Source organism: Fomitopsis serialis, assembly GCF_022376445.1.
Source record: "Fomitopsis serialis strain Sig1Antser10 chromosome Unknown B0H18scaffold_39, whole genome shotgun sequence".
In the NCBI taxonomy this organism is placed as follows: Eukaryota; Fungi; Basidiomycota; class Agaricomycetes; order Polyporales; family Fomitopsidaceae; genus Fomitopsis; species Fomitopsis serialis.
In genome coordinates, this window is record NW_025954999.1 from 140,304 (window position 1) to 153,522 (window position 13,219).

The window sequence follows — 13,219 nt, forward strand, 5'->3', positions numbered from 1 at the left end:
AGTATATTGAGACGGGCCGAGGCCCCCCCAGAGAGCTATTGTGTGAATACATACCCGCCGCGAAAATTGGGAGATCAGTTCTGACACGTAACAGTAACAGTTGGCGGTGAAACGAGTGAGTCGCGATGCCAGTGAGTAAGCGCCGATTCATCGCACGAGACTAAAGTGACAGTCACATTGTTGCCGTCTGTCACGGCTGTGTCACGCCAAGGTCGCTGCTTCTGCCAGTGCTGTTTCCAGTATTGCTGCTTTCCCTCGTGCTCGCCGTGGGCAACGACGACAACCACCGGCCCACCCCCCTCCGACTCTCCTCAACGGCCCTGGTGAGCCTCTCTCGGCGCCGCCATCTATGAGCAGCTACTCCAGCCAGGGCCGTCATATGCAGCAACTCGCTGGTGACTCTCATTCATCCAAGATCCCTCCGCCTTAGCCTACATGGCCTCGGATTTTCCTCCCCCCCAGCCGCGCGAGCAGTCGCCCGCGTCTTCTCCTCGGAATGGGTCCTTCCTTACCTCTCCCACCAGCAGTTCTCAGCCCCCAGAGCGAGCCAGAATGCCGCACCGAGCCTCGACCGTCAGTACCCCTTACCACTCAGATCAACAGCGAAAGTCCAGCCGCGATGATTACCCTCATGCTCGGAGCGAGGATCTCAACCACTCAAGCTCGAGCTCTCGGACTCTTGTCGCTGATCCCGCCTCATCCGACCCGTACTCGGCTCGCTCGCAGGGCTACTTGACTGCCAGTCGCCCAACTACTCCGGGGACGTCTAACTCTCATAACCAATCGTCTTCCGATCACTCAGACAATGGGAAGGGGCGACCGGGAAGCGTTCACTCCGACTCTTCTCTGCATTCGTCGGGCTCTAATCCTGGTGGAAGTGGTGGGACGGGTGCATCGACCGCGCATACGAGCACCAGCGCCGCGTCTACGTAAGTGTCCGTGATTATCCTGCATCGACCAGAACTCGTGCACTCTTGCGTCTGCGATTACTTCTCGCTTCGGTGTTCTGACATCCGCTTTCTCGGCAGACCATGCTCCGCCTGCGGGAAGGCGATGCAAGGTGCATTTGTGCGGGCCCTCGGTACAGTATTCCATCTAAATTGCTTCAAATGCATGGTGAGTGACCTGTGCATTGCTGATCGGCATCTTGATGCTCACAGGTCCGCACTCAGGATTGTGGCACAGTTGTTGCTTCCAAGTTCTTTCCAATCGATGGGCCCGACGGCAAGCAGCACCCGCTATGTGAGAGGGACTATTTCCGGCGCCTCAATCTCATATGTGCGAAGTGTGGCATGGCTTTGCGGGGCAGTTACATAACTGCGTGCAGTGTGTACCTTCATGCTATGCTTCTGGAATCCCGCGCCCATTGACGACTCGTGTCCCTGCAGACAAAAAGTTCCATGTCGAGCATTTCTCGTGCTCTGTCTGCCCGACATTGTTTGGTCCACAAGACTCGTATTACGAGCACGAAGGGGATGTCTACTGCCACTATCACTACTCTACCCGGTTCGCGACGAAATGTGCAGGCTGCAACAGCGCTATCCTCAAACAGTTTGTCGAGATCAATCGCAACATGCGGGACGAATGCTGGCATCCGGAATGTTACATGATTAATAAGGTCTGTCCCCTTGAATCGCAAGTCGCATCCTGTCTTGCTCATCTGCCGACTTCGGTAGTTCTGGAATGTTAAAGTTGTCGCCCGTCGCCCTGCTTTGCCACCTAGTGGCGATGACAGTGTACCAAACTCTGAGGAGCCGCCTTGGGTAGAGGAGGAGCGGACGGAAACAGCCGTATCTCTGAAGGATAAGCAGATCCAAATGGAACAGCAAGTGTATCGGATCTGGACGTGAGATCATTTTTGGGTCAACGGTCGTGGCGTCCCACTGACCGAGATCACAGCGTCCTTTCTGCGTTCGAGGAGTCGAGCGCAGCGTGTATCTCTGACATGTTGCGGCAAGTCAGCAATGGCCAGTATCTCGAGGCGATCCGGATGGCGGAGAAGTTCATCCTCCATGTAGAGGTGCTGTTTGCTACTATCGACGACTTGGAGTGGCATTTTGCGCGTCTAAAACAGAAGGGTGAGTCTAGAGCATCCGTATATTATCGCCATTAGTTGATCATATCTCACCGCTTTCTGGCGCGCCTGTATCTTCCGCTCAGGTATGTCCCACGTACGCGAGGCTCGTATGCTATGTCGGAAGACCGTCGACCTGTTCACTCTTCTATCACACACGCAAGAAACGGGGGCGCGTCGCATGGGTATGACGCAAGAGCTTCTTGCACTTGTCACCGGGTTGGCGCACTACCTTAAGATACTGATCCGCATTGCCCTTACGGGCGCTCTCAAACTGGAACGAGAACAAAACGTCCATGAGGCTCTCACCTCTTTCCTCGACAAGCTGCATATGCTGGCCGTGCAGGGCGGGAGCCCGAGCGCGAAGCGGATGATGAAACGGGCCAACGGCGAGCTCATGATGCCAGCGGAGGGTGATGGCAACTTCGGCACGCAAGGCGTCACGTTTGGGTTCAGGAGCTTGGCCCCAGAGAACGCTGGCGAATCACCGTTCGCGAGCGGGCCTCGAGATCCTGGCTTGTCGAAGGTCAATGTCGTCAATCCGCCGTCTGATCTGTGCGTGAAGTGCAGCCAGACCGTCGAGGAGGATTGCGTGCGGCTAGGCACTTACCAGAGGTGGCATTCACATTGCGTACAATGCTCCACTTGCGGAAAGACTGCCGCTGTCCCTGCCCCAAAGGAACCTGCTCCGCCGAAGTCTCAGGATGATAGGGACAAGGACAAGGACACCCCCAAGTTGTCGACAGCCCGGCGACCGCCTGCCAATGTCGCTTTCTTCATCTATGAGGTTGACTCGGTGAAGGAGACGAGCTCTTTTGGCCCTGTACCCATCGTCCTTTACTGCACCGAGCATGGTCATAGCGGCTGTCGAAGTGGGTTTCAGGCCGTCTCAAGGTTAGAGCAGTACGCTTTCCTGCTCAACGTGGCGCTTCGCCGATTGTATGTACTCCTGAAGAAGCGCGGCGTAGTCCAGCTTGCTCCTGGTACGTCTTCAGTCATTTTAGAGCACGTAGTCACTTCTCTTACCTGTTGCATAGCTCCGAGTCAAATCGGAAACCACAGAGAAGACGATCCTTACCGCGATGCAGGCGAGATCAACAGACTGAAGTCTGTACATCTGGATCGGAAGCTATCTGCTACTGCTCGCGTGCCGAGGCGATCGACAGTGGTCGAGAGTCCGACGGGCAAGGTTGCACAACCTGCAGATGTCGTGACCACACAGCGACCACACGAACTTGTCCCATCGCATTCATTCCGGGCAACACCTCACGGAGTCACACCTTCTCCATCTAGGCAGCCACAACTACAAAGGTCGCCGCAGCAACTTTCACAACAACAACCCCCACAACAACAACCCTCCCAACAACCTTCGCGGATACCTCCTGGCACCATCGACACTAACCCGCAAGGGCAGGTCCTCAGACCTCCGTTCGCGCGCAATAACACGGGTGTCATGATTGTTGATGATTCTGCACCAACATCACCTACTGGAGGCGTCGACGATCCCGTGGGTGGTATCGAAGACGGTATCACCCTGGCAGACATCCCGCAAATCGTGGAGGCCGCACAAGCGCGGGAGCAGCGCCGTTCACTTCCTCGTCAGAGCTCCATCCCGTTCATCGCCGAGCTCAATACGCTAGAGCTTGCCGTCGTCAAACACTGCGCCGTGCTAGTGCTACAACGGTCCCCGCTTCGAGATCAGTTTGACTTGGAGGAGATCCTCGAGCTGGTAGAGATGAAGAAGAGTACATTCTGGAATCGGCTGTTCAAGCCGGGCAACGACAAAAAGAACGTCAAGAAGAAAGGTACGTCTGAAGAGCTAGCACGAAGTTTATCGCTTAACAGCCTCTAGGCATCTTCGGCGTACCGCTGGAACTTCTCGTCGAAAGGGAGGGTGCGGAGTCACTGCTTGGGGCGTCGCGTGCAGCGGTCAAGATACCTAGCTTCGTTGAGGATGTCATCTCGTCCATGCGGCAAATGGGTAAGACAGTATCCGAAATTGCGTTTGTGATGCGGCGCTGACGTCGACAACGATCTGTAGATATGTCTGTCGAGGGTATCTTCCGGCGAAATGGCAACATCAGGCGACTCAATCAGGTGATCGAAGCGATCGACCGGGATCCTTCTTCCGTAGACTTTACGCAAGATAATCCGGTGCAACTGGCTGCTTTGCTGAAGAAGTTCTTCCGCGAACTGCCGGATCCGTTGATGACATTCAAGCTGCACAAGTTGTTCATAGCGTCGCAGTGTATGCTTTTCCTGGATAGTCGTTGTCGCGTTGGGTTCTAACCTCATCGTAAACAGCTTTGCCCACTGAGCAAGAACGTAACCGGATGCTACATCTAATCTCGCTCATTCTACCGAAGGCTCATAGAGACACTATGGAAGTCTTGTTTGTATTCTTGAAGTGGGTTGCGTCCTTTGCCCATTTGGACACGGAGACGGGAGCAAGATGGACTTGCCCAACTTGGCGACTGTAATTGTCCTAGCATCTTGTACTCTCGGGGCCGGGACGCGGTGCGAGACGAAAGCTTCGGAGCGATCCGAGTATCACTGCTCTCCTAGAGAATCAGGATGAGTTCTATTTCGTACCCCAAGAATTCCTCCCGATTCTGCAAGACCAGGACTATTTCGCCAACAGCCTGGATCTGCCTAGCAAGGAGTTCCTCAAGAAGTGCGAACGTACATGCGCCTGAAGCTAGTGGACGCACACCGCTCCTCACGTCCCACTGACAGCATCAGCACCTTTCAACCCGGGCACGCCACGCCCCGAAGACATGCGTTCCATGCCCCCAAGGTTCGCACATTCCATAACGCTTTTGACGTGATGCTTATCCTTCTCCAGAGCGCAAACGAACCCTCAGTTCCAGGACCGGCCGCCGCTGGTGTCTTCGCCATCGGATAACCCAATTCGCAACGGTCAGCCGCAGTCACGACAGCCGCCGTCTGCCCCTGCATTGCAGCACTCATCGTTCTCATATCCACTGCCCTCGGGTGCGCCACCACCGTCGACATCGCAAGCGCAGGTCATGCCGCCTATCCAGCACCACAACCTCGGCAAGCGCAGCCCAACGACGAAGACTGGTCACCGCCAGAGCGCCAGCCGTTCATCGGGCAAGTACCCAGTCGGCCGGCATCTATGTCGAACTCGTACGTACCCCCGCGGAGCAGCGGCGAAGGGGCACATCCTTTCATTCCAAACGGACACCCGCAGCCCGCAGTGCGGCAGCGAATATGACTATCATATGGCTTTCGTGGTTGGTATATATCATGTGGCATCGCTATTATCCTGTTGCATTTTTCACCTTCACGTATCTGTACTTCACCATACTTCATCCGCTAAGTCTATAACACGGACCAACCATTATACCCTCGAGCCGGCCGCTAGGGCAATGGATATCAGCTGCATGACACTCTTCTCCCTCCGGGTCCTAATGCTTCGATCAGCTCAATGGTGCACATCCGTAACGTCTGCCAGTCCCCAGACGGCATGTAGCATTAGTAGCAATCCCAATGTCCCGCATTGTGCTGCTTCGACCTCTCTAACTTCAACTCGTTGTCGACTCGGCAAGACCTGATCGATTCGGAGCCGACCAACTAATGTCACTGCACTATATTTTATGAGCAGCGAAGCATGTACGTTGCCCGACCCTGGTTGCATAATCCACTGGCACGTCGACCAAATCACGAGAATTGGATTTAGCAGGAAAAGGGGGAGGAGGCGAAGTTCAAGGAGGGGATTCTTGACTGAGTTGTGGCGCCGGCGGTACTGTTAGGCGCCCAAATTGTGGCTTGGGCAGATGCCAAATCGAGACACCGCGTTTCTTGCGACATTGTCGGACGATCGCGCTCTTGTCCTTTCTCCACGTCTACTTATCCCTGAATTCACAACGAAACAACCAAGAATGATACGCTAGCGCGATACATGGGAAAGAAAATCGACTCAAGAGCGTGTCTATCACACTGTACAGGGTGCAACTAAGACCTACTAAGTACCTTGGACTCGGAGCCTACAGCTGATTATGCAAGTAGACGCTCCTCCACTCAGTGGTCCTTTAGTCTCAAAAGCTTCCGATATAGATGGGCCGCACGTTATACAAGGACCAAGCACAACAAGTACATTCAAGGCTTGCAAGTCAATTGCCAATTCAAAGGTCTCGTCTAGGCAGGCCACGAAGGTATGTATCGTACAGGGTTTGTTGGCGTACTCCTCGTATCATACTAATAATCGTCTCACTGGTAAGTACCAGCTGCATATGCGCGTGATGTCTTACACAGACCCCCAAGAGGCCCGTCCGAATGGTAGAAATGTGGGACCGGTAGTCAATTTAGCATCACCATCACCATCAAGAAGCTGTGCTGTTGGGGCGCGCGGTAGCTTCGACGTGACGACGTACCCAAAACCGTAAGTACTCATCCGGTGACTGATTAGTTGCCGCTAAGGAGGACAGGTTGTCGCGGGGTTGTCGTGCTGATTGAGATGGTATCTAGGTCATGCATTGCTTGTAGATCGCATCTTTCTACTCTGGGGAATCGATCGTACCAGGGTCGCACTCAAGTCGCACTGCAACTCGGCGTCGAGGTCAGCAGCTTTAACGCAGTAGCACAGGTGGCGTACAGAACTTCCTCTTTTTCACCGATACTTGCCCGCCCTCAGGCCTCATGTTCATGCTGCGCAACGGGGACTAAGTGTATGTTCCTCTGCATTGACCGCGAAGGAGTCTATCCCATTTATGAAGGAGCCCGCCCCGAGCATCTAGAGCTTGTTCGCCTTCTTGAAGTTCTTCCTCCAATCTTCCTCTGCTACAGCTCAAGATCAATCGGGTGACGTCCGCCACGGCCAGTTCCCCCATCCGTGACCGGACCGCGAAGCAATCACATTCCCTTCCCGTCTTCTGTGTCAGCTGAGCCGCAGGCAGAGCGATACCGGACTCCATCGCTACTGGCACCACAGCCATAAAAGCGCTTGTCGTTCTTTTATGGTCGGCAACGGAGACTACACCACAGCAGGCAGAGGATACCCGAGCAATCAGGATCTACGGATCGTCCGCTTCTTTCGATTTCCTTTTACGGCCCTGCGCTCTCTGTGAGTCGCAGTGTCGTTGCAGGGCCCACTCATTGTTCTGCCCAGAGATTGGTGGAGGCTATGGCACTGCAGCCTCCATGTGCGACACATTTTGACTGACGGACGCGCGTGGTCAAACGCAGTGAGAAGCGCGCCATCCGGGTCTTGCCCCACCAGTCTAGATTAGTATGATCCAGCTTACCGTAACATCACAGCTCTAGTTGGTGGAACTTCTGACGGTCCCTCGGTTTCTGAGCCTTCTGAAGCGCTCGGCGACCGTGATCAATGTGTCCCACCAGGATAAAGTCAGCGCATCACGACAATGCTGCAGACACTCGCAGTCTCCTCCTCCCCCCTTCGGAGGGCTACCCACAGTGCTGTACAGTACGAGTTTCACTGCCGCTCTAGCCGTTCGCGATGGCAGATGGAGTAACACTCATCTCGGCCAACTTGGTCACTGTCGGCATTGAGAGCTTGCTCTACGGCATTGTGCTGCTGCTCTCATTCACCTTCTTCTACCTACATCTGAGCCATGTCTCAGGCTCAAGTCCCTCCTATGGTGGAAGTCGCCTGTCGCGGGTCTTGACACCTATCTTCATCACATCCGTGTTCATATTCTTGACTTGCACGGCAGTGAGTACTATGTAGCTCTCCTACCATTCGGATACTCACGTAATGCGGCTCTGTGCAGCACTGGGTCCTCACGATCACCCGTCTATTCCAGGCCTTTGTCATCTTTGAAGGTGGTCAGGCGCCGCTGTTGTTTTACGCCAACCTCTCTGAGTCTACGGAGGTCGCGAAAACTGCTTTCCTGATCGGCACTTTGATCGCCGCGGACATTATGATTGTACGCCTCTGTTGCCATCTTCTCGGTGTGAATTATGCTCACTGATGGGTCCTGAAAGGCCTACCGCTTATGGATCATCTGGGGTCGCAATTGGTACGTGGTCATTGTACCGGTCATGACGATTCTCGGTCTTTGCGGTGAGTACCGAGCATATCATGGGCCACTGGCAGCGGATAGAAACTGAATATCGACGAAGTCTCTGGTATCGGTATTGTCTACACCTTGTCGCGACTCAAAGGTGGGGACACGATCTTCCTGTCCGATGTCGCGCATTGGATCACCGCGGATTATGCCACGACGTTTATGTGAGTGTCTATACATCTTTGTCTTCATAGAGGCATCGGCTAAGACCTCCACAGCACCAACATCTACAGCTCTGGTGAGCCGACTCTCGCGTCGAATCACTACATGGTTTTCTTATCGTGGCTCAGTGATGATCGCCTACAAGGTCTGGAGTACGAACAGACTTACCGCCAATTCATACGGCGGAGGGAATTGATGGTATGTTGCGGTGAGGTGCCAGACGAGTGTACGCACAGATCTAACGGCATGAACAGCGAGTCCTCGCCACCATCATCGAGAGCGCCAGCTTCTACACGTACGTGCGGCCTATTCATTTGCACGCTGAATCTCACCCTGATTACTTAGGTCTACGTCGTCGTTTCTTCGCAATCTACGAGTCGGACTCCAACCTGCAGTTCACTTCGTCGACACGCTCTGCCAGGTCGCCGGCACCGCGTTCATGATGATCAACGTTCGCGTCGGCCTCGGCTGGGCGGTGAAGGGGAACAACAGCGTCTCGCAGGCGTCTTCGACCGGGCTCCAGTCGCGCCGCAATGTCGACCAGTCGTACGTCATGCGCCCCGTCGCTGTCGACATCTCGACCGTGGTCCACCAAGACGACGGCTTGAACCAGGAGGTCAAGTACGACATGCCTTCGCAGTACAAATCCGTTTAGCGGCGCGTCGCCACCCGCCGCTTGCAAAAATGCTTGGTACATAGGAATCGATCCAAAAACGGATATGTATCTGCCACTGCAGTATAGCAGCGGACTGGGGCGCATATGGACTCTGTAGCAGCTATGTACACGTCCATACCGCCCAGTTACGTCAGGCTGTACACCGTCCATGTCCCCTTCACTCCTGTATACCTTGTAACTGCCAGAATTACATCAAGGCCGGCACTGCAACTCTAGGTGTTTTTAACAGTGGATGGATGTTGAATTAAATGTGGCGCAGACTGTCCCCACTCCTCACGTGTCGAAACAGTCTATTCCCAGGTTCTACCGTCCGACTCACCATTCGGATACGGTGCATGAGAAGCTGAGCGCGTAGTCAGGGTGCCCTTTGCGAGAACTCAGTACCTGGTCGGCGAGCCCGGCTGAGATCTGAGATCTGAGACTTAGTACGCTGCATCTCCAAGTCACTGAAACTAGTGCTGTCGCGATCTCGCCATTTCCTGGACTTAATGTCGACATGATCCATCGAGCAGAGCATCAGATACCCTTGGCGATGTCATATTGACTTAGACTAAGTATCCGAATATGACGCTGACACTGGCACAGACGCCGGCGTACATAAGATTCCAAACAATCAGTTCGCAGGCATGCGCATTGCCAGGGTTATTGACTTGCTCGATCCCTGATACTAGCGAAGGCCCGATTTTACGTCTCTGATGCCGATGCGACTGTCACTGCAAATGTGCGATGGTAACTCTGTATGAGATATTGTACCACCTGTAGATACATTCATCTAAGCCCGGACGCTCTACAATCTACCGTGTCTGGTGCATGACTGACTCTAGGAAACAAATGATGATGACGAGGAGAACATGTGATGGATGGGTCGGAGGAAGACATGTACACTGCGGCTAGAAAAACATTCGATCAGGCTGGCAAAGTCCATCTATGTAGTCGTTCAACAACGTGAGCTCGATCCCAACGCTAGGCTATCTAGAGCGGCTTGCTGAGGGGAGTGATCTTGAGCCCCATGCGAGTCTCGCCCTGGACGATCGGAGACTCGCCGACGGAGACGCGGTAGTTGCGGCGGAAGGACTTCCAGTGCTCGCAGAGCGAGTACGAGTAGATGCCGTACTCGTCGTTCTCCTCGACGAGGTTCGCAAGGCTCTGGACGAAGTCCGCCCAGCGCTCCTCGCCGTCAGCCAAGACGCGCGCGCCGGTGCGGAGGAGCGGCTCCGGGTTGCGAAGGATGCGGCGGGCACGAGCCGTCCAGGGACGTTCGCCATCTTGCGGGATGGCCATGATGCCCAGAGCAGCGGGGAGTCCTCGATGATGGCGTGGATGTCGTCCTCGTTGACGTTGTACAGCGCCTGGTACAACGGCTCCCGGATCTCCTCCTCGGCGGCGGTGAGCGAGCCCTCGAAGTGCATCTGGTCCAGACGAGCGAGGAGCAGCACACCGCGGCCACGAATAGAGTTCGCGGCGTTGTCGCGAGCGACGGAGATCTTGTCGATGAACTCCTCGGTCTAATGCAGAGCGTTGTTAGGGAAATTCGTGACTATCGAGTAACGTGCACTCACGTAGGGACCGTGCATACCCGTGCGGCCATCCATGTAGCGCAAAATCTGAGCGCCACCGATACCAATACCGTCAACACCGGAGACAACCGCGTCGTGGATCTGAGCGAACTTGAAGCCGGCTGGTTCGATGGAGGTACTGATGAGCATTCGATACAATTGTGGAGGATGCAGAGAACTTACCAGACATGTAGGTGGTCAGGCCAACAGAGTGAGCCCTGTGCACGAGCTCCAGAGCGTTCTGGAATCCGAGCTGCAGGATGATGCACTGCGAGGGGTACGTGTCCGACGCGCCGTCCCAGGTGACCTTGTCGAACCCGCCCAGAGCGGCGAGCTCAATGCCACGGCGACCGATGGCGATTTGTTCAGTGATGATCGTCGGCTTGCCCTCGGCGTCGAGGTTCAGGTCGTCGATGAGAGGTGTGTTCAGGTTGAACGCGGCGCTGAAGTACTGGCGGTGGTTGCGCAGCGCGTGGCCGGCGAGGGAACGCATGTAGGCGACCATCTGCGAAGCCTTCAAGTCGTCCATGGCGACCTTGCACTCCGCAGCACCGAGCTGGAAGGCTGCCGTAGCTGCCGACGAAGTCGTGTTGACGACCTTGATGAAGTCATGCTGCAGTGATTCTATGAGCGATCGAGAATAATTTGTGAGTCGCGCGAACATACCTCGAAGGTCCGGTCCTTGCTGTCGCGGAGCGCGCGGCCGACGAAGTACGTGTTGGGCGACTCGGAGCCCGTGTGAAGGCGGGTGCGCGCGAAGTCGAGAATAGACGGGATGCGGTAGGATTCGATCGAGTCTCGCGGCAGGTTCTGGGGGCGCTCGAGATCTAAAAATGACGCTCAGCTACCGACAGGATGGCCTAGAGCAAATCACTTACGCTCGACGTGAACGATAGCGCCGCGCATCCACCGCGACTTGCGGGTGGTGCCGAAGACGTGGCCATCTCCGGATCGGTGAGACTCACGTAGGTCTGGGTGTCCTTGCGGAAGCCCACGGTGCCGAGGAAGCGCGCCTCGAGCGGGTTGAAGGGGTTCTGTCCCTGGTTCAACATTTGATACCCGAGATGGAAAGCCTGGGAATTACTTAGTATGGCGCAACCCAGTCATGTTTCCATGGAACTCACGATGTAGTCGACGAAAGAGGGATCGCGCTTTTCATCGCGGAGCGCTTGCGCAATCTTCGTGGTGCTTGAGGAAGTCAGTGCCGAACTCTTCCGGCCAGGTGACGGAGAGGCGCTCCGGGTTAGCCATGACGTTGAACAAGAAGTAGCTCGTAGGGAGCGCCGCGAGGGAGAAGTACGTCGATGTCGGGGATTCAGTACCGCTCGAGTACTGGTCGGCGAGCTTCTCGTCGACGAGACTGAGGTTCATCTTGCTAGACGCGGGGGAGCGTGGAGTAGCTGCCACCGAGGACCCAGGCGAAGGGGAGAAGACGGAGAAGCGCTTGCCGCCCAAGCTCTCGAGGCCGCGGGCGTTTAGCTCCTCGACCTCCCCGAGGAGAGCGATGATGGTAGGGATGCTGTAGGTCTTGTCAAAGCGCCCCAAGATATCTTTGGCGAGCGCGTTGAGCCCGGCGTCCTCAGGTGTCGAGAACGTCTCGTCTACGACGGACTCGAACGAGCCAGAACATCCTCGTCGGGAATACGGGAGACTTTGAGGCCATCAGCACAAATGCAACGGTCGAAAGTCGACTGTATACTCACAGTAAGGCAGCTGCTCCGCACGGTTGAAGCTCTTGCCGGAGTGGTAGGCGACCTTCCATTCTGTGAGAAATAATGAGGGCTGAACAACATCGCATGAAAGCTCGAGCACTTACTCGCAATGCGCAAAGGAAAAGTACGTTCTGAACGCCAAGAGGGCAGCGACGCGGAAGGTTGCTGGGTGCACACGGATCTCGCCCTTGGGGGTAGGGACACCGGCGCAACATGGTCGTTCGAGAGCGGGATTGGCTGGGAGTGGCAAACATGGCTGGCTTGTCTATGAAGCGGTGAAGTGTCTAGTGTGAGTTGAGAGGATGTAACGGCTGCGGGGCTGAAGATGCAAGTTCGCTGAGGAGGACTACCGCAAATCCGGCTTGCTTTTGTACCTCCAGTCCAGAGGGCTGGACCCCTCCTTTTCCACCATGATGTCAAAAAAACCGTCACTTTCCCGTGAAGGACAACGGTATCGGAGAGCGGTTAGGAGGCATCATTTCGAGAAGGACATCCCCCGGTCGGACCGCAGTGGGAGATCTCCGACTCTGTACTCACCATGTCGGAAAGGGTGATGGCTGTTCGCTAGGTTGGTGCCCAGGCGATCTCTTTCCAATTCGGTTCTCAGATGTAGATGCCGGAGGGACGTGCGGCTCCGAGGTGGTTGGTTTTGGCGACTGTTTCGTCAAGTTACGACCCAGAATGACTGGCGGCACTGCCGCAATCATCGCTGTGACACGCAGCTGCCAGCGCTGTCGGATACTGCGATCCACCATTGACTTGCGCTGTTGATTCGGACGATCCCCATGAGCGCGGAACGCCACCAATAATGAAACGTTTCTGATGAGTATGCGAGTCACCATGCCCTGATCCACACGTTGCATCAGAACCGCTTGAAATGGATGAACGCTGCACTTACCCTGCAAGTGAGCATTGAGCATCCCTGCGAATCCAGAACCATTGTGGCGGCACCAAGCGCCCATTGTGTGGGCGCCTCATCGTGGATG

At 55.3% G+C, this 13,219-nt stretch overlaps 3 protein-coding genes across 3 annotated transcripts; 2 read left to right on the forward strand and 1 right to left on the reverse strand.

The window, feature by feature from the left end:
• The first annotated feature begins 238 nt into the window (after positions 1 to 238).
• On the forward strand, positions 239 to 5,681 carry B0H18DRAFT_1011057 (uncharacterized protein). Its single transcript, XM_048028964.1, has 17 exons — positions 239 to 395; positions 416 to 889; positions 935 to 978; positions 1,161 to 1,326; positions 1,389 to 1,618; positions 1,677 to 1,846; positions 1,900 to 2,078; positions 2,161 to 3,057; positions 3,112 to 3,879; positions 3,927 to 4,055; positions 4,116 to 4,322; positions 4,379 to 4,490; positions 4,523 to 4,550; positions 4,606 to 4,756; positions 4,811 to 4,871; positions 4,920 to 5,100; positions 5,142 to 5,681. Exons 1-17 carry the CDS (start codon positions 350 to 352, stop codon positions 5,310 to 5,312), a joined length of 4,014 nt encoding a protein of 1,337 aa, XP_047892688.1. The 5' UTR covers positions 239 to 349; the 3' UTR covers positions 5,313 to 5,681.
• Positions 5,682 to 7,174: 1,493 nt separating this feature from the next.
• B0H18DRAFT_1104912 (uncharacterized protein) lies at positions 7,175 to 9,150 on the forward strand. The gene is made up of 8 exons (XM_048032628.1): positions 7,175 to 7,772; positions 7,831 to 7,986; positions 8,045 to 8,123; positions 8,183 to 8,291; positions 8,346 to 8,365; positions 8,435 to 8,487; positions 8,544 to 8,584; positions 8,635 to 9,150. The coding sequence occupies exons 1-8, from the start codon at positions 7,557 to 7,559 to the stop codon at positions 8,942 to 8,944; spliced, it is 984 nt and encodes a 327-aa protein (XP_047892689.1). The 5' UTR covers positions 7,175 to 7,556; the 3' UTR covers positions 8,945 to 9,150.
• Positions 9,151 to 9,819: 669 nt separating this feature from the next.
• Positions 9,820 to 11,709, reverse strand: B0H18DRAFT_401228 (uncharacterized protein). Its single transcript, XM_048037927.1, has 7 exons — positions 11,646 to 11,709; positions 11,400 to 11,594; positions 11,188 to 11,348; positions 10,705 to 11,134; positions 10,525 to 10,643; positions 10,009 to 10,470; positions 9,820 to 9,950 (listed from the first exon to the last, which is right to left on the reverse strand). The coding sequence occupies exons 2-7, from the start codon at positions 11,425 to 11,427 to the stop codon at positions 9,903 to 9,905; spliced, it is 1,248 nt and encodes a 415-aa protein (XP_047892690.1). The 5' UTR covers positions 11,428 to 11,594; positions 11,646 to 11,709; the 3' UTR covers positions 9,820 to 9,902.
• Positions 11,710 to 13,219: the final 1,510 nt, after the last annotated feature.